At 43.8% G+C, this 19,764-nt stretch overlaps 1 protein-coding gene across 4 annotated transcripts in view; it reads left to right on the forward strand.

Moving 5' to 3' along the window:
• Positions 1 to 19,764, forward strand: part of TOM1L2 (target of myb1 like 2 membrane trafficking protein) — a 91,065-nt gene that overhangs the window by 32,702 nt on the left and 38,599 nt on the right. For all 4 annotated transcript variants that reach the window (XM_014575251.3, XM_014575252.3, XM_014575254.3 and 1 more), the window contains exons 2-5: positions 6,557 to 6,641; positions 7,393 to 7,471; positions 13,006 to 13,155; positions 19,451 to 19,585. In XM_014575251.3, coding sequence (XP_014430737.1) covers positions 6,557 to 6,641; positions 7,393 to 7,471; positions 13,006 to 13,155; positions 19,451 to 19,585 — 449 coding nt within the window. The remainder of the gene's footprint in view (positions 1 to 6,556; positions 6,642 to 7,392; positions 7,472 to 13,005; positions 13,156 to 19,450; positions 19,586 to 19,764) is intronic.

Raw genomic sequence — 19,764 nt, forward strand, 5'->3', positions numbered from 1 at the left:
AGCAGAGAGCCACAAAGAGCAGCCAGCTGTTTTGAGCAGCCTGGAACTGCATCAGGACTAGGCAAACACCTCCTGGCCAGCACCTGCCTCTGGCACTCCATCCCTCCCTACACACCAACTCCCTGTCCCATGTCAGCACCCCTTCCTGCCCTATGTCACCATTCAAATCCTCGGCACCCCCCTACCCCAGGTCACAACTCCCTTCCAGACCCTTCATCCCCTTCTAAATTCCTCCCCCAGGTCAGAATCTTCTCCTGCACCCGTACCGTCTCCTGAACCCTGCACCCCAATCTAGGGATGTTAGATACTGGTTAATTGAATAGTCGAGTAATTGCATGAATTCTTATCGGTTACTTGACTATTCTATAGTCCCCGGAGGTGGGGCTGGCAGCCAGTGCGCTTTGGCCCCTGCCATGCCGTGCTGTTGCCTCTGTATCAGAGCCAGTTTAAAGACCAGCTGCCCTCACCCCATGTTGCTGCCTCTGATACAGAGGCAGCAGTGTGGGATGGCAGCAGCCCCTGTTGGAGGTGAGGGGGGGGGGGTCTTGAGTTCCCAGACCCAGTATAAGCCAGGACTGAGCTGGGCTGTCCGCCCTTCCTGCTCCTAATATACTTTAAATGCAGAGCCTGGCTGCTGGCCAGCCTGCTAAAAATTTTACGGGGTGGGGGGGGGGAGAATGCATGTAGTCTCTCACTTTAACGAATAAGCTTTTGCTTATCGGTTAATCGACTACACTATTACATCCCTACCCCAATCCCTTGCCCCAGGTCACAATCCCCTCCTTCATCCAACTCCCACTCAGACCCCTCACCCCCTTCTGCGCCCCACCTCTGTCCCAGACTGCCTCCCCTACAGAAGTGTAGCCTTTGATCACTTACTAAAATCTTGGAGTGCCCCCATCAAATATTATCACCTGCTCCTGGGCTAGATGATGCTAGGGAGGTAATAGTGTAGCTGTTTAAATGGGTAATTGCAGTTACCCAAATGATTACACGTGGCTCCAGGTACCACTCCCTGAGAGCAGGGTGGTAGGCGGGAGCCAGCTTGTTGCTGCCCCATGCTGCAGGTGCGTGTAATAGCTGAAAATTTCAGCAGTTACATGGTTAGCCAATTACTAGGTAATATTCCTAGGTAATACTCAGTACTGCCTCAGTCCTACATTTCTGTGATTCCATATCTAGCTTCATTTCCTTATAGTGATCCCAGGATGAGTGGGTATAGGCTTGGCTGGTAGATGTGTGCATGGAGGCTGATGCTCAAGAGGAATTCTTAGTTTAGCAGCACCTTGTCTGAGTGCTGTAAAATAGGCAATAGGTAGCACTTTTACAGAGATCTATCACCTAACAACCAGAGGTGAAAGTAAGGCGGTATGCCCCGGTGCTCTTTAAAATGCCAGCTGTGGCGGGCTCTTTAAGAAGCTAGCAGGCATAGGTAGCACGTGGGGGAGGATGATGCGAGGAGGAGGCAGGGTGTGATAGGACAGTACCTGTCAGAAATTTAAGTTATTTTCACCCCTGCTAACAACCCATGAGGTAGGATTGTATAATGTCGTTTTACAGATGGGCAAGTTGCTTCACCTCTTTGCCTCTGTTTCCAAGGATGATCATGTCAGCAGGCTGGAATTAGAATTCCAGAATTTCTGGTTCTGTCCTGTGACTGGACTGCTCTGAGATTTAATGTTGAAAGCCATGAGCGCCTCGGATGAAAGGCGCTATAAAAGTGCAAAGAATTATTCTTTCCCATCCCTGACCTTGAGAACTAGAGACTTAGGTTAGTACAAGGTGATGTGTGTTTTTTGCCCAAGAAAAGTGTCCCAGAAATGATTCACCTTTCTTCTCCCTGCTTACTTTGGCTTGGCTTGGCTTGGCTCGGATGTGTGTCTGAATTAACATGCCCTGCAACCTCCCAGAGCTGTGATGACAGTGTCTCCAAGCCCTTGTGCAAGCTAATGCCAACCAACTGGCATGTGCTACAGACCTCTTATGGGCAGTGGGGAAATTGATGCTTTTCTAATGCATTAGCTGCAGGTGCACCTACTTGAAGAAAATATGCCATTCCTCTGGGATTCTGGCACCTGCACTAGGTGTTGGCAACAGTTTGACCCTGTTGGTATAATCAGTCAATTATTTCCTGTCCAGTTGGAGAGGCAGTGGCAGGAAGATGCATGCATCTGATAGCAGTTTTCCCAGCATTTAAAAACCTTTCTAGTGTTGCTAGAAGGGTTCTGCAGTTTCCTCGCTACAGGAGGATGATTCTGTTACTCTGAGAAGCATGCTCCCTGACTCCTAGTTTACACTAATAGCGTTGTACTGATGTGTGTCTTGGAGAGTGTGAATCTATTCCTGCATTGTTGGAGGTACTTGTGAACATGGTTGTTGGTAATACTGTTTCAATTTTGGTGTACACACAGCTTTAGCGTAATCAAGTGAAGTGGTTCCACAACTGTGTTGGGGCCTCTTGTCTGTAATGTGTGCTGCTTTTGAAGTGATTTGTATTTAAAAATCAGAATCTCAACACACTCAGTCAGAAAGTCACTGCTTCTTCTCCATGCTCTGAAGGGAAGAATAATCACAGAATTAGCAAGAACGGCCTGATGCCATGAATAGCGTGCCTTTAAATATGGGGTATTTCTAAGCACGGACACTTGACATTCTTTGTAAAGCCAATCCAAAAACATGCTAATGAAAATTGCATTCCCCATAGCTCTTGCTCAATTCCTGCCCTGATGTCAACTTTATATTACATGACTCTGCTGTCAAATGCTTGCCTTCTCTTTAGAAATCGTCTGGGAAAATGCCAACTTCACACATGGCTGTGCCAGCAGCCGATTCATTCATTGATCTTGTAATAAATATGTCCACAGACCGCTTGGTGACTGAGAACTGTGAAATCTTTTGAAACTTTCTCCATTTAGCATAGCACTGTTCCCTCTTGTTCGGTGATGTTACTGGAGGTAGCAAAGAGATTGACTATTCAATTAGGGCCGCTGGCAGTTTGAGCACATGTAGGTTTTTTTATGGCCAAGTTGGAGGAAATAGGTTATTTTGTGCCCCCTTAATTGTTTGGTTACTGACACTTTTATTTTACAGTTTGGTTATTGACTCTGCATAATATGTAGTTCAGGATTTCTTGTCTGTTTCTCTTATTATACACGCACGCATGCACACACCTAATTATTTTAAAAAGCTCATGGTGGAGGCTTCTGATTCTAGAAACCATAGGATGCCAGTTTGTTTGTTCCTTCTTCCTTAGGGAAAAAAACAGAATGCAAGTGATTTTTGTGGTCCATAATCCGTTTCAGTGGTGTGACCCAGATTTACTGCTGTGTTGTTTTGTGGAGTGCATCAAAGGGGCTGAGCTCCGGGAAAGAAGTCTCACAAATATGCATGTGGTTTATTTGAAGTTCAGTATTACTCTTCAGTGAATAGAAAGCAGCTTGAAATCTTAAACATGCCAATATTGGTCAGAACACAGTAGACCGTACTCTGTTAACATCCTTGTTGAATTGCCACAGAATGGGAAAGCTTCATATGTGAATAGATTTTGTGCTACTTTGAACCTTACAATGAGATAAGCTTGACTGGTGACTTGATTCTGTGCCCTGTACAAAGAGGAGACTATGGCTGGGTTTTTTTATTATTATTATTCCTCCTTAGGCTTGTGGGACCCAGAGATACCTTGAGTGCCTTGCAACACTCCTTATGAGACTAAAAGTGTGCCTGATTGAGAAATTGATGATCTCACTTTCCTTGTGTTCCTCTCACTGTGGGACTGAGCAAACTTCTCTTCAGTGCTTCTCACTGTGGCCAGGTCTATGCAGAGTTTTCTCGCAAGGCTGTGAACTCCTGCACAGAACTGCTGAGGTGGGAATACTGGTTATTGGTAATTTAACCACTGTGTCATATGGCTAGTACTCCCTGTAAGCTGTGTGCTTGTGAGGCCATTCAGGACAGATTCCAGTGCCTCCCAGCTGATTGGCAGAGCGCCCACAGCTAGGTTTTTGTTCTATTGATGATGCAGATTCGCACATGCTTTGGTGCACATAAAAAAACCTATTCCACACCTGGATGGAAAAAATCTGCACATGGATGGAGATACGAGGGGAAATATTGCACCTTGCTCTGAGCTGTCACTTGGTCTGTGCTAACACTGCTACAGTTACTAGTACCAGGGGAGCTGTATATTTGATCTCAACTGTAGGAATTTTTTAGGAACAGTGTTACCATAGATCTAGCTTTCTGGTCCTGGAAGTACAAGGCAAAGTTATAGAACTGGTTCAGCCTTCTAAAAGTGAATCCAACCCTGTTCAGGCACTTTTATCCCTTGAGACAAATGTCTTGGCTTGTGGAACTTGATGTAAATAGGGCCCTACCAAATTTACAGTCTGTTTTGCTCCATTTCGTGGTAATAGGATTTTTAAAATAATACATTTCATGATTTCAGCTATTGAAATCTGAAATTTCTCAGTGTTGTAATTGTAGAGGTTTTGAGTTGAGGGGGAGTCACAAAATTATTGTAGGGGAGCTTGCAGTACTGCTACCCTTCTGCACTGTTGCAGGCCGCAGCACTGCCTTCAGAGCTGGGCGGTTGGAGAGCAGTGGCTGTTGGCCGGGAGCCCAGCTCTGAAGGCAGAGCCACAGCCAGCAGCAGTGCAGAAGGAAGGATGCCATGGTATGGTATTGACACCCTTACTTCTGTGCTACTGCTAGTGAGGTGCTACTGTCGGAGCTAGGCACCCAGCCAACAGTTGCCACTGTCTGGCTGCCTAGCTCTGAAAGCAGCATAGAAGTAAGGCTGGCAAAACAGCAATTCCCCCTAAAATAACCTTGCAATTCCCTTTTTGGATCAGGACTCAGAATTTGATAAATGCTGATCTTCCCCATAAAATCTGTATAGTATACAGTAAAAACCCACAGAATATCAGATTTTACAAGGGGACATCAGATTTCACTGTCCGTGACCCATTTTTCATGGTTGTGAATTTAGTAGGGCCTTAGAGACAAAGAATTCAAGGTGACTGCAAAGAGAACAAAGGAAACTGCACTTCTGCTATTCTTTCTGCATTCCAATGTATAAACTATGCCTGAAAGATTTATTCAGGAAAATTCTGCTTGAGTCTTGTACTTGTTGATTGGTTGGGCTTTGTGTTTGGTTTTTGTTTTTTAATGTCAAAAATTTGGGTCTTGTTTACTCTGCTTTCCTGGAAGATTGGGAAAATAGTAATAGGTCTGTAATTTCAGATAACATGGGATTTGAACTAAAACCTGATTAATTGGAGAGGGAAAGTGATGCTTAGTCACACAGTTAAAACCCCTTTTTGTTTGTAAGTATATTTAATTCAAACATCCAACAAACAGGTGGAAGAAAACACCTCTTGTTAAAGATTCAGCACTACCTTCTGTTAAGGTCTGAGCACACTCCCAAATCACATCTCCAGGTCCTTCAAGAGATACTGTCTGCAAAATTGGAAAGGCAGGAATTTAAGCATTTTCCACCTCAGTAGTGTCAATAATGTAAGTGTACAAAAAGGAGGCAGGTCTTCCCTGTGAAACAGAAATATGAATTCTGACTCCACAAGAATAGTGATAGAATGTTAGTCTTTAAAGTGCTACATAGTCCTATTTTTTGTTCCACAGGAATAGGGAGAGTTGATATAAAGAGGTGTTAAAATATTGTAAATTAGAACTTTGAAAGATGAACCCATTTTTTCCATCAAAATATCAGAGCTAAAGTAGGATGGTAGGTGAGAAGACAGGGCAGGAATTAACTGACAGTCCTGTGGTCTGGGGATATGGTGTATGTTGAGTAATGCAGCCTGCTGGACTAACTTTTGCTCCAGATGCTTTTGGACTGGTCTCTAAATTGGGGGGAAATTGTGTGATGTTGTCTAGCAGTGATTTCTCAAACTTTTTTTTTTTTTCTCATGAGCCAGTTGAAGAAAATTATTGATGCCCGTGACTCAACATAATTTAACTAGTGTGTGGGCTCTGGGGTAGGGCTGAGGATGAGAGCTTTGGGGTGTAGGAGGGGGCTCCAGCTTTGGGAGGGGGGTCAGGGCTGGGGCAGGAGGGGCGTACATTGAGTGGCTCCCGGTCAGCAGTGCTGCAGGGGTGCTAAGGCACCTTCCTGCCTCTCCTGGTGCTACAGACCAGGCTGCATCCCAGAAGCAGCCAGCAGCAGGTTCCCAACCAATGGGAGTGCTGAGCTAGTGCTTGGGGGCAGGGGCAGTGTGCAGAGTCCTCTCCTCCTAGCAGCCAATCTTGTGGCTGCTGCTTCTGTTGCACAGTGCAATCTGCAGTGCCAGAACAGACAGGTAGCCTGTCTTAGCACCCCCGCCCCCAGTCGCCTGATCACTCTGCAGCAACACAGTACTGGGTTGTGACCCCTAGTTAAACCACTGGTCTAGAGTCAGTAGTGTAAGATCTGTTTCAAATACCCTTTCCTAATATAGGGAGTGCTTAACTTGTGAACAAAGTAATAGACTGAAGATAAGTTGAACTCTAATAACTTCATCAAGGAGAGGTGGTGACAGAGATTTTTGTGTTGGCTTCACAGAAAAGGCAACTGATGGCTCCTTGCAGAGTGAAGACTGGACACTTAACATGGAGATCTGCGACATTATCAACGAGACAGAAGAAGGGTACGTGCTGTTACAGATAACTTGGGTGCTCACATCTTTTGCTGTCGTACCGACACTCATCTTTGTCTTTCACCATGCTAAGTGGTGCAGTGGGTTAATGCACAGATTCCAAAATCCCATTTTTAGGTAGCAGCTGAGTTGTTTGGACACCTCATCCCAAACTGACACTGATCCACTTCAGACAACCGGCATGTCTCATGGCACTTGCTAGTGTGCCAACCTCTGCTCAGGAGAGTTGGAGGGTTAGAATAACATGAGATGTTGCATGTCAGGATTGAGATTCATTAGGAGAGCCCAGCATCAAAACGACAGCCCTAGATTTTCATGGTGCAATATCTAATTCGTGGGTGTATCCAAAAAATGCATACTAATGTGCTACATTAGGGATAATTGAGCCTGTGTTTTTAGGAAACTTGCTTGTAATTTCCATGCGTCCAAATGCTGCATTGCTACCAGATTCTAACTCTGAGAGAGCGGGACCTCTCTGGTGTCGTCTGCCCCTTCAGCACTCAGCTGCATAGCAGGCCTGTTCTAAATGGTGTTATGCCTTTGGCCTCATTCTCGTGACTGTCAGTTTTGCTGTCTCATTTATACATGGCCCTTGTGTCAGCATTCACACGTTGGGCTTTCAGTGCTCAGAGTCAGGTTGTTTAAAGTTAACGTAAGTGCTCCTGCCCTGTCAGAAAGAGTTAGGGAACACACATGTTCCCCACTTCAAGGAGTAAAACTGATGTGTTTGTTTCTCCTTCAGTCCAAAGGATGCTATCCGAGCACTGAAGAAGAGGCTGAATGGAAACAGAAATTACAGAGAGGTGATGCTGGCTCTAACGGTGAGTGGGGTGGGCTCATGGAGATCTATTTAAAAACACTATAATGGGCTTAAACTAAACATATTCCCAAAATAATAATAAAAAAGGACAGAGGAGGATCCTCCCCTAAAAATGCCGCTGTCACTAAATAAAGCAAAAGAGGCAGAGGCAAAAAATTGGAAGTAAAATCCTAGTGAGGGAAAGCAGGATAAACTCCAGCAAGTGAAGTATAAATGTATAAGGCAGATGAAGAAAGAATTTGGAGAATAACTAGCTAAGGGCACAAAAACTAATACACTTGAACCTCCTTAATCCGGGTGTCTGTGATCCAGAAACACCTGAGATTCAGAACCTGCATGGCTGGAGTGCCAGTGCCAGCTCCCTGCTGCCAGGGGAGGGGAGCCCTGAGCCTCATGGGCCAGATCCAGGCAAGCTGTGGGTTCTGCCTGGCATGGGGAGGAGGAAGCAGCTCTGTGCGCTCTCCCTCTTCCCTGCTCTCCCCTCACTGGCTGGGGAAATGGCAGCACAGTAAAGCACTTGTCTGGAGGCTTTTCCCCCACTGCTCCATTTGGCCGTGAGTCATGGTCAATGGGAGCAGTGCGGGGCAGTGCCTGGGAGTGGCAAGGGGCGCTGAGCCACATGTGCCCCCGGGAGCGGGACACCAGGTAAGCGCCCCACCCCTCATGCCCAGACCTCCACATCCCCATCCCCCTCATGCACCCTCCCTGACCCCACATCCTGAATGCTCCTTCATCCTCCCTTCCAGATCCCGCACCTCCCCTGTGCGCTCCTGCACCCTAGCTCCCTCTCTCCCAGACCACACACCCCAACCCTGTTCCTGCACCCTCCCTCCTTCCCTGACCCCTATCTTGTGTGTGGCCCCCGACTGATTTTTTTCTGTGGATCAGTGGCCCCAACCCAAAAAAGGTTCCCTACCCCTGACGTACAGCATTATTACCTTCACAGCATTTCAACATCCTGTAATATACCCTCATCATGGCCAGTAAGCATCAACTTAAAATGCAAAGTGATGGTGGAGCTGCGAAGCGACGTCACAAAACGCTTACAATACAGGAGAAGGTGGATTTACTCAAGAAGCTGGATGCTGGTGCATCAGTAAAGAACTTGTGCAAGTTTTATGGTGTCGGGTCATCTACTGTCTACGATATTAAAAAGCAAAAAAAGCAACTGTGCAAATTTTATGCAGGATGTGAGTCAAGGAAAGGCATGGAAAACCGTAGAACAATGAAAGAAGGGAAAAGTGTTGATCTTGATACAGAGCTAATTCAGTGGTTTCGGCTACGACGAAGCGAAGGACTTAACGTTTCTGGTCCAATGCTTATGGAACAAGCAAAAGTATTCCATAGGCAACTTCAGCTTCCTTTTGAATGTGAGTATTCCCAAGGATGGCTTCACAAATTCAAGAGACGGCACGGTATCACTCTCCACAGTGCAGCTGCTGAAAGACTTTCCACCGATCAAGAAGCAGCCGAAAAGTTTATTGAAGAATTTTCAAAGTTAGTGGTGAATGAAAAACTAAGTCCCGAACAAGTGTATAATGCAGATGAAACAGCGTTATGTTGGAGTTGCATACCCAAGAAAACTTTGGCTACTGGAAACAATATTCATAGTGGAATGAAGGAATTGAAGGAACGAGTGACTGTGTTAGGTTCCTGGAATGCGGCTGGAACGCATAAGATAAAGTTGTTGGTGATTGGAAAAAGCTTGCGTCCAAGAGCATTCAGTGGCATTAAAGTGTTTCCTGTGGAATACAGAGCAAGCAAAAATGGCTCGATCACTGGACAGATATTAAGGGACTGGTTTGAAAAAACGTTTGTGCCACAAGCTCGTCAACATTGCAGTAGTCTAGGGTTGGACCCAAATTGCAAGATTTTACTTATTTTGGACAATTGTTCAGCCTACCCCAGTGCAGACACTTTAGTGAAAGATGATGTCTTTGTGCTTTTCCTACCTCCTAACTGTACTTCAATACTTCATCCCCAGGGTCAGGGTATATTACGCTCCCTGACGTGCCGATATCGATCGGAGTTTTTGCGTAAATTCTTGAGTGACATACATGGTAATTGTAATAAATCAGTGGTTGAAATTCGTATGGAATATAATTTGAAGGATGTAATTTGGGGACTTGCGCATGCTTGGGACAGTATTCCAAGATCAATTTTGAAGAAGGCATGGTATAAGCTTTGGCCAGAATTAATGTTTGAAGATGAAGGTAACAGTGAGATGGGTGACTTCACAGGATTCCGTATCTCGCATGAGAAACTGCTGGTGAATGAATTGGTTGAATATGCGAGAAGTATTACTAACCCTGATTTAAAAGAATTAAATGCAGAAAATGTTGAGGAGTGGCTTGATGCTGACAAAGATTTTCCTGTTATCCATCTTTTTACTGATGAGGAAATTTTGGAAATGAGGAAGAATAAGGATAAATTTGAAAATAACAGCGAAGCAGAAGAAAACCACATAATGGCTGAAGAAAGAATTTCACTTGATGAATGCATCAGACTTACAACTCGCCTAATAGCTGGCCTTGAGCAACATAATTTCATAAGTGAACAGCAGATTATGAATATTCACATAATTCAAAGTCAGCTAATACGTGAAAAACAAAAATATATGAAACAGCCACAGTGGATAGACATGTTCAAGAATGTAAGTGAAACACATGAAGTGCCGAATATTCCAGAAGCTTCATCCTCGGCTATTGATGATGAAATGCCTAGCACAAGTTCGGTATAAAATTGCTGTACAATATTAGCCTATTTTTATTTACTGTGTAGTACATTTAGTATTGTACTGAAGTGTATTTTTTATCAATTTCATTTGTATTGTAGCCAAGCACAATTTCTGTATGAAACATCACTCTTTATGAAACACTAATCTGTTTTTACTGTCAGATCTTACCATATGTAAATACAGTACTTTACTCAAGTGTATTTTAATTCATTTCATTTGTACTGTATTTAACAGTTTACATGTCTACAGATAAGTATTTCTGTTGTTTGTATTGCTGTGTTACATTTTAAATAAAAATTCAGTACTTTGCAAAATGTTCTTATTTTCACCTTTAGAACAAAAAGTATACATTCTGTCTGGCACAAATTTAACTTGTAAACAAGAGCTGTGGCAGAGCATTGTAACGTACAATTTTACAGTATTGGTTTTCTGTTTATTGTATCTACATGAGGATAAAAACAAAATAAGTTAAATATAATGCAACAAAATAAAGTATACCTATTGTACTGTCTGGCACAAATTTAACGTGTAAAATGTTAGAGCATTGTAGTGTACAATTAGTGGTTTTTTGCTTAATTACCTACATATATTAATAAAACAGAAAAACAGTTTAAATACAGTGCATTAAGGATGTATCTTATGACATGTGATACATGTACAATACTTTATAATGATTTGTACATACAAAAGCTTTAGTAATAGATATTGTTTACCCTTTATTATGGCAGCAGGGCCAATAGCCGCTGCATGCCTCAGGGCAAGATGGGGGAGTCTGGCTCTATGTCCCAGAAGGGGTGGGGCTCAAAGCATTCAGCCCTTGGTGCTGTCCAGACTGTGGCACTAGGGCTCCCAGCCCTCAAAGCCACGTGGCATGGTGCTCTTGCACATCTATGGCAGTTCAAAGGGGCCCGGGGCTCCAGGTGCTGCATTAGCAATGGTGGCAGCCAAGAGCTCTGGGCCCCTTTGAATGGCCATGCCTGGGGTAAATGCTCCCCTCCCCCCATCAGCCGGCCTGTATTATAGCGAACACCCATGGTCTGGAAAATTCCACAATCCAGCATAGCCTATTTCCCAAGGTCGCCAGATTAAAGAGGTTCAAGTGTAGTAATTTTTTTATGAGTATATCAGAAACAGGAAGCATTGTGCATTTACACAGCCTCACTACAGTGTGAGGTAATCTAGCGGTGACCTTTCCTGCCAATCATGTCAGCAAGGCTGCTGGTTGAAAAGGGCCAAGTGGGTGATGTGCCGTTTCAGAATGTGTGTTGGTGGGTTTCCATGCATTTCCTCAATGTAATGGACAAATACCGATTATATCAAGGCATAACATTGTGGGCAGATGATCTGAATGCATTTCCCCCGCACTTCAATCCTCCCTTACTATCTCCTATGCTACTCCCTCCTCAGCATAAGTGGCTGCCAGCTGTACTGAACGGTGTGGTGGTTGTCACTTGTATGAAGATGACTGTTCTAAATTCTTTTTCACTCTTGCAATAACTGGCTTTGACTCAAAAGTCTCTGGAAGTGAAGCATTCTTGCACTAATCCATTGTTACCTTTGTGTCTTCATGGCCACATTCTGCCCTGGGTTGTCTTTCTGCTAGCTGCCAGTTAAGGGTTTTGTTGGAGAAAATCAAAATAAGGTGCTAGCGTCCCAAAGAGTAAAATGAGACAGCTGTGTCCATCACAGTGCGCATATGGAATTATACCTTGTCTTGAACAGAACCTGAAATCTCATTGGATTTGCAGGCATCAGCCCATGTCATCAGGTGTGAGGACATCAGCTAGAGCAGAAGCTTGTCAGCTATGGGGTCATGGCAATTATTAGCCATAGTTACATGTAAACGCTGTATATTATATGTATTTCCACGTGTGTCATGTTCTTAGAAAACTGTCACTAGCTGCTGTTCCATGGCAACTGAATGTCCAAGTGATTCCAAATACATTTTGGGGGCAATGTGTATTGAGGCATACATTGGCAAAGATTGCAAAAGCAGAGGGGTTTGAAGGATTGAAGATAAGTTGGCATAATCCCCATGTAAAACTCTGTAACATGGGGTGTCCTAGTTCAATCACACTTCAGAAGTGTGGAAAATGGGTGTGTCTAAGTCTGGCCCTATGACAGGATATTAATTTGACATGTTCTTGCTATAACACCCAGTGTGCTGAAGCTTGGTACACCAACAACGTAAGTGAGCAAACTTCAGTGAAAGTGGCAGAAATGTTATTTCTTCATCCTGACAACAAGAAAAGTTGGATCACAAAAGCCTCGGGGGAGGGGAGGGGGGTTAATATTAGTGATTTATCACAAGACAAAAGATATCAGGAAAGGAAAAAACCCTGAATGTGAATCACATTTTGTCAGTACCTTTTGATGCTGAAGGCGTTATTTCTAGTGATAGTGTCTGGACCACCCCTCACTGGCTAATGTCTGAAAGCAAAGGTCCAAAATTACTAGTGAAAGTATAATGAGAGGGGGCTGCATGTTTGATCTAATTAAATATCAGGGTACAGCTAAAGGAAATTGGCTACACTTTGGCTATTAACAAATTGACTGGTTTGCGTGGTTCCTGGTAAAGCTGACTGTACATACAACCCTAGGAATTCATTTGTATGTTGAGGAGGAAGCTCTGTAGGGGTACTGCTGGGGAGTGCAGGGGAAAGAAACGAGCAAGTACTAAGCCTTCTCTTCCCCTGCCCTCATGCCCCAGTGCAGACACTTTGTACAAGGACGACTCTTCCTGTTGTGGACGTGATGAAGCTTTGTTCCACCAGAGGTTCTTTGTGTTTCTTATGTAGGTATTGGAGACCTGTGTGAAAAACTGTGGCCATCGCTTCCATGTCCTAGTGGCAAACCGGGACTTCATAGATGGTGTTCTGGTGAAAATCATCTCCCCCAAGAACAATCCTCCCACCATTGTACAGGATAAAGTTCTAGCCCTGATTCAGGTATGCAAGTTAGCTCTTCAGTTCTGTACGCCCTCTCTGAGATGAGGGCTGTGTCTCTGAGTGTGCTACAGTGCTGAGGACGGTGTTGGTTTTAAACGTATAATGAACAGGTTTTGTTCAAAACAAATGGCAAACCCCCAATGAAATTGGAGACACTAATATATGAAGTTTAGGGGCAGAAGTTACCTAAAGAAAAATGTCTTCTCAATGCTGAATGCACACGATTTTTTAAAGTCACCACTTTGGTAATCACTGGGGCTTTTTTTGATAGTTAATAAATGGAAGGCAGCAGCACAGCTCATGGCTACACGAATGAGCTAGAAGTTGGTGACCTATATTTGGCTTCCAACCCTAATTGACTCAGTGCTTGAGAGACCAGTCATTTTAGCAGCACATTCTGCTCTCACTGAAATAAATGAAAAAAATCCAGATTTTTTTTTTACATGATGCAAGAGCTGTTTCTTAATATCTCCCTGCTCCATTTCCCTGTCTGAAAGTGGGACTACTTTTCCATCTTGACTAAGTCCTTTGGACTTCTGTAAGTGACATTCATCAAAAGATGTCAAAGTATTATACAAAGCCTAAAATGGTGTCTTTTGCATTCCCTCTGCTTGCTCTGCAGTCGCAGTTCATTCTCATACTGTTTCCTGAACTGTCAGCTCCTTTCCCGAAGTGGGGAAAGTTAGATGTGCACTTATTTGTGTGTTGCACAAAAAGTAAACAAAGCCATGCTAATTTCATGTCCCATTAGAACTGCATGAAGAAACATGGGTACTGGAGAAAAGTTGGCAGTCATGGGAATTTTAATGCCTATAGAAGTGAGGCCTGATAGTGTAAGCTGTAAGAATGGGAATGTGCTGTGCAAACCTCTGAAGCAATCTGAGTTGATCTATTCCCGTGTCTTTCCTGAGGGTGGATTGCTGCGAATTGGGCGGTGACTTTGTCTCTCCATCTTAAAACTGGCTAGGCTGTTTACATCTTTTGGGAAGCTTTTCCAGAGCTTTTCTCCTCTGATTGCCAGAAACCAACTTCTAAGCTGAATTTATTCTTGTGCCAACATTGTTCTTTAGCTTAAATACCTCTTCTCCTGGCCTGGTGTATATGTCACCCTTCATTTTGCGAGGCTCAACAAGCCAAGCTGTTTTAGTTTCCTTCCATAAATTGGCTTTCCATTCCCCTGATTATCCATCTAGCCCCGCTCTGAAGCTGTTACAGTTTGAATCCATCTTTCTTGAGTATGGGTGACCAACATTATATACAGTATTCCAGAGGAGTTCTTCTCAGTGCTTTGTATAGTGGCATTAACAGTATTGTCCGTAGTACATTAACTATCCCTGTCAGTACTGGGAATACCTTACCTGGATGCTCTTGGTGGTAGTAATACAAATAAGAACATGAGACTGGCTATGCAGGGTCAGACCAAAGTTCCATGTAGCCTAGTGTCCTGTCAGCAATCTGCCATTACATGACGTAGTTGAACGAGACTCTTTCATTTGACTATTCCTGATCAGATCCTATCTATATTTTATCACTTTCTATCCACTCTGTCTAAATCACGTGCTCTTTTGCACCTGTCTGCTTTCCCCCAGCTCTTGGTTTCAAAACTGGTCTATGATCTTTTTAAGTGCCAGCAGTCTGGTTCTATTTTGGTTTAGACAGAGCTCATCCTTCCTCTATAGGCTTCCCCTTTTCCAAAAGTTTCCCCAGTTTCTAATACAGCTAAACGCTTCCTCTCTACACCATTGTGTGATCCACACATTGCGACCCTGCAATACTGCTTGTCTTCCTGGCCCTGTGCAAGGAACTGGAAGAATCTCAGAGCATGCTGCCATAGAGTTCCTGGACTTCAGTCTCTCACCTAGAAGTCTAAATTTGGCCTCCAGGACATCTCTCCTGTCCTTCCCTTTGTCATTAGTACTTACATGCACCACGACCACCAGCTCCTCCCCAGCACTTCAGATAAGTCTACCTAGATGTCTTGAGATCCACAGCCTTTATACCAGGCAAGCAAGTTCCCATGCACAGGGGGGCTCACAGAATTGCCGGACCCCTAGGCAAGGAGGGGGACTCCATGCTCCTGGAAGAGGCGGGGCCTTGGGCTGGCACAGGGTTCCGGTGGCGATTTAAAGGGCCTGGGACTTCGGCTGCCACCTCTGCTGAAGAAGTAATAGCTGGGGAACCTGGGCCCTTTTGAATTGCTGGTCCCAGGGACAAGTTGGCCCTTTTGCCCCCTGCTGTTGGTGAGCCTAAGTGGTTCTCCCAGTTACCACAAACCCAGCTGTCTACATTTCTAATGATCCAATCCAGCATAACCATTACCTGTCTCTCGCTAACAACTGGAGTTTCCACACCCAGAGAGGTACTCTCAGTGCAAGAGAACACCACAGAGAGAGAAAGGAGAGTCCCAACTATGGGATCATTTCTTTCCACTCCAGTTGGTGGTTCTCCTTCCTTGAGATGTTCATCCTCCTCAACAGCCCAGAGCCCATCAGACTAGATAGGGGTGGCACCATTCTGCAGTGTCCTGAAAAGTCACAGCTCTGTCTTCCTGATGTCCTCCAGTCCAGCCAATCCTCTCCAAAGCCCAGGTACAGTCTCTAAGGGGCAGGAGCTCCTTATGTCAAATGCACACACACCCCACCTGTCCATAGGGCAGGTAATCGTACCGGCTGCATTGGATGTAATACACTGGACGACCTTCACTCTGTTGCTGGGCTTCTGCCTACATTCTCTTGCTTACTCCTGAAACTCAGTCCTTTATTTTGTTTTATTTTATTTTGTTTTGTTTTATTTTATTTTATTTTATTTTATTTCATTTTATTTTGGGTTGGGTTGGGTTGGGTGTGTTAGTTTAGTTAGTTAGTTAGTTAAATTCAGGAATTAAATAATATTGTACTAAATTGACCATAACCATGGGCTCTCACAACTGATTTCACCCCATTTTTAATTTGCTCATATTTTCAGTCAGCTGAAACTGTTTGGGTCAGGAGCTCACAAATCCAAATTTAGCAGGGGTAGGGCCTGCACTACGCCACATGGCACCTTTTGGAAATCGGTGTTAAGTGGCTTAGCTATTTGGATATGGGGTGAATCAAAGTCCCTTCTGCCCAGTTGTGGCACTGGTGAAGAGAAAGCTGGGCCCCTGAGAACCAAACCTCAAATCAAGGCAAGGTTTAAAGATGGGGGGGGGGGAGCAGTGGCGGTGGGACTCCCTTCTGCAGGGGTGGAGAGTTACAAAGGAAAGGCCAGATTAGAAGGGAGAAGAGTAGCAAGTCACAGAAGTGAGGGTGATGTGAGCTCGCTGATTTTGAGTTCTGTGCAGTGGCTACACTTGGTCTCACTGCAGCGTCACTCTATCTGTTAATAGGCAATAGAAAGGCAGTGTGGAAAATGCTGTTCTATAGAAATGGGTTTGAACTGTCCCTAGTGTCAATTACAAACATTAAGACAGTGCAAGAATACTGTTTATACTCCATCATAATCTGAATTTTTGTAGTAAAAAATGATGCAGTAAAGAGTGGAAATTTGGCTTATGAACAGGCCACTGCTCTTTTTTTTTTTTTTTTTAAATAATCTGGGGGGGGGGGGGGGAGGGGACTTCAGTTCCCAGCCCAGCAGGGCAAACTGTTGGCATGCCGGGATGTTTTATGTACTTGAAGTGTTTGCAGGCCTGGAGACCCTCAGTTTCCAGTGGCTGCTGTTCACCATTCCCGTCAACAGGAGTGGTGCAAAGTGGCGGCTGGCACGTCCCTTGGCCCATGCTGCTTCCCACAGCTCCCACTGGCTGGCAACAGTGAACAGCAGCCAGTGGAAACTGAGAGGCTCCATGTCTGTAGACACTCCAGGTAAACAAAACATCCCAATGTGCTGGGACCGGACGTTTGCAAACTCCCGGTATAGAATCAGCTTATGAAGGGGTTATGGCAATTTTTACAATTTTTTAAACTTGGGGTGGGGTGGGGGGCGGCGTATGAACAAATGGGCTTATTCTATATACCATAGTTACTTCTGCAACAAGGATGCTTCTGCTGTAATTAAGGAAGCTTCTTTGAAACTAATCTTTCAAACCTGATTGGTTCTTATTAGTTGGCGATAGGTTCTCCTCATCTGGGATTGGTAGACCTCCCATTGCTTCTGAATAATCAACGTAATTAATTTACTGTAATCGTGTTGGGGAGCAGAACTGCAAGAAATGATGGATTCTTCCCTAGGTGTGCAGGGTTCTAAATACAAATTCCTAGATGTGATCAGCGGAAGGAGATTCCAGAAGGAGAATTCCAGAAGATTGGAAAAGGAGAGATTCCAGAAGATTGGAAAAGGGCAAATATAGTGCCTGTCTATAAAAAGGGAAATAAAAACAACCCAGGAAACTACAAACCAGTCAGTTTAACTTCTGTGCCAGGAAAGATAATGGAGCAAGTAATTAAGAAAATCATTTCCAAACTCTTGGAAGATAATAAGGTGATAGGGAACAGCCAGCATGGATTTGTAAAGAACAACTCATGCCAAACCAATCTGATAGCTTTCTTTGATAAGATAACGAATCTGGCTAGCCATTCCCAGAGAGTAGTTATTAATGGTTCACAATCCTGCTGGAAAGGTATAACAAGTGCGGTTCCGCAGGGGTCTGTTTTGGGACCGGTTCTGTTCAATATTTTCATAAACGATTTAGATATTGGCATAGAGAGTACACTTTATTAAGTTTGCCGATGATCCCAAGCTTGGAGGGATTGCAACTACTTTGGAAGGTAGGGCCATAATTCAAAATGATCTAGACAAAGTGAAGAAATGGTCTGAGGTAAAAAAGGTGAAGTTTAATAAGGACAAATGCAAAGTGCTCCACTTAGGAAGGAACAATCAGTTTCACACATACAGAATGGGAAGCAACTGTCTAGGAAGGAGTATGGAAGAAAGTGATCTAGGGGTTATAGTGGATCACAAGCTAAATATGACTCAACAGTGTGACGCTTTGCAAAAAAAGCCAACATGATTCTAGGATGCATTAATAGGTGTGTTGTGAGTAAGACACGAGAAGTCATTCTTCCGCTCTACTCTGCGCTGATTAGGCCTCAGTTGGAGTATTGTGTCCAGTTCTGGGCGCCACATTTCAAGAAAGATGTGGAGAAATTGGAGAAGGTTCAGAGAAGAGCAACAAGAACGATTAAAGGACAAGAGAACAGGACCTATGAAGGAAGACTGAAAGAATTGGGCTTGTTTAGTTTGGAAGAGAGAAGATTGAGGGGGGACATGATAGCAGTTTTCAGGTATCTAAAAGGGTGTCACAAGGAGGAGGGAGAAAACTTATTCTTCCTGGTTTCTGAGGATAGAACAAGAAGCAATGGGCTTAAACTGCAGCAAGGGAGGTTTAGGTTGGACATTAGGAAAAAGTTCCTAACTCTCAGGGTGGTTAAACAGTGGAATAAATTGCCTAGGGTGGTTGTGGAATCTCCATCTCTGGAGATATTTAAGAGTAGGTTAGATAAATGTCTATCGGGGTGGTCTAGACAGAACTGGGTCCTACCTTGTGGGCAGGGAACTGAACTCGATCTCTCGAGGTTCCTTCTAGTCCTAGTATTCTAAGATTCTAAGTGTTTAAGTAAAATAGGTTAAATCTTATTTTAATCTACTTTGCCTTTGATTGAAATTACACTTTTTTTTTTTGGGGGTGAAAACCGTCAAAGAATATTTTCAGAAAATGGCTACGTGGTGGAGAATTATGGACTTTTGTGGAGAATTTAGTCCATTCTTTCCCGAATTTCTCTGAATAGCTCTCTGATTTAACTCTGTGGCATCTGTCATGTGAAAAAGCCCATTTGGACCACCTTTTTAATGAGTTTGGTCTTTTGGGATATGGCCTAAGAGACCTTTGTGTGTGCACTTGGATTTTCCTTTGCCTCTTTTTGTGTAACATCTTTTATTACATTTCTTAGGAATTTTACTTAAATTGCTTCTGTCTCCAAGTTTATTGTAGGTCTAGAGTTAAGTATGAGGGTAAATATGAATGTAGCACCCAACAGAATTAAGAGTACATTTCTTGAACTTGGTGTCATTAACAACTTCTGCCTATGTGGGACTGCTATCCACTGTGAATCCCCACTTATTTCTTGTTTGATGCTTGACCCTCTGGATGGAAACCCAGAATCTTTCAGAGCAGATCTAACATTGAAAGTCTCCTTTGAGACTGAAGTGCATGAATGCATTTCTGGTTTGGATCTGAGTTGTGTGATGAAAAGGTGGAAGCGTCCTGGCAGATCATGTGGAAGTTTTCTGAATAATCCTGTATGTTGTTTTCCAGGCTTGGGCAGATGCATTTCGAAGTAGCCCCGATCTAACTGGAGTAGTGCATATTTATGAAGAACTCAAAAGGAAAGGGATAGAGTTTCCTATGGCAGATCTTGATGCTTTGTCTCCAATACACACGCCACAGAGGGTAAGCTTCAGTACTGCATTTTCCAGATGAATAATTAGATCCTACTCTTTTAACTTCTGCTCTTTCTTCAACTGTTGACTTACTAATCTAGCCCCAAACCTTTTCAAACCTGGGTGGCCTTTTCAGTAATGAAAGGGAATGGAAAAAAAATAAGAGAACTGGGTCGACCAACAACGGAA

Source organism: Pelodiscus sinensis, chromosome 16 (genome assembly GCF_049634645.1).
Source record: "Pelodiscus sinensis isolate JC-2024 chromosome 16, ASM4963464v1, whole genome shotgun sequence".
Classification (NCBI taxonomy): Eukaryota; Metazoa; Chordata; order Testudines; family Trionychidae; genus Pelodiscus; species Pelodiscus sinensis.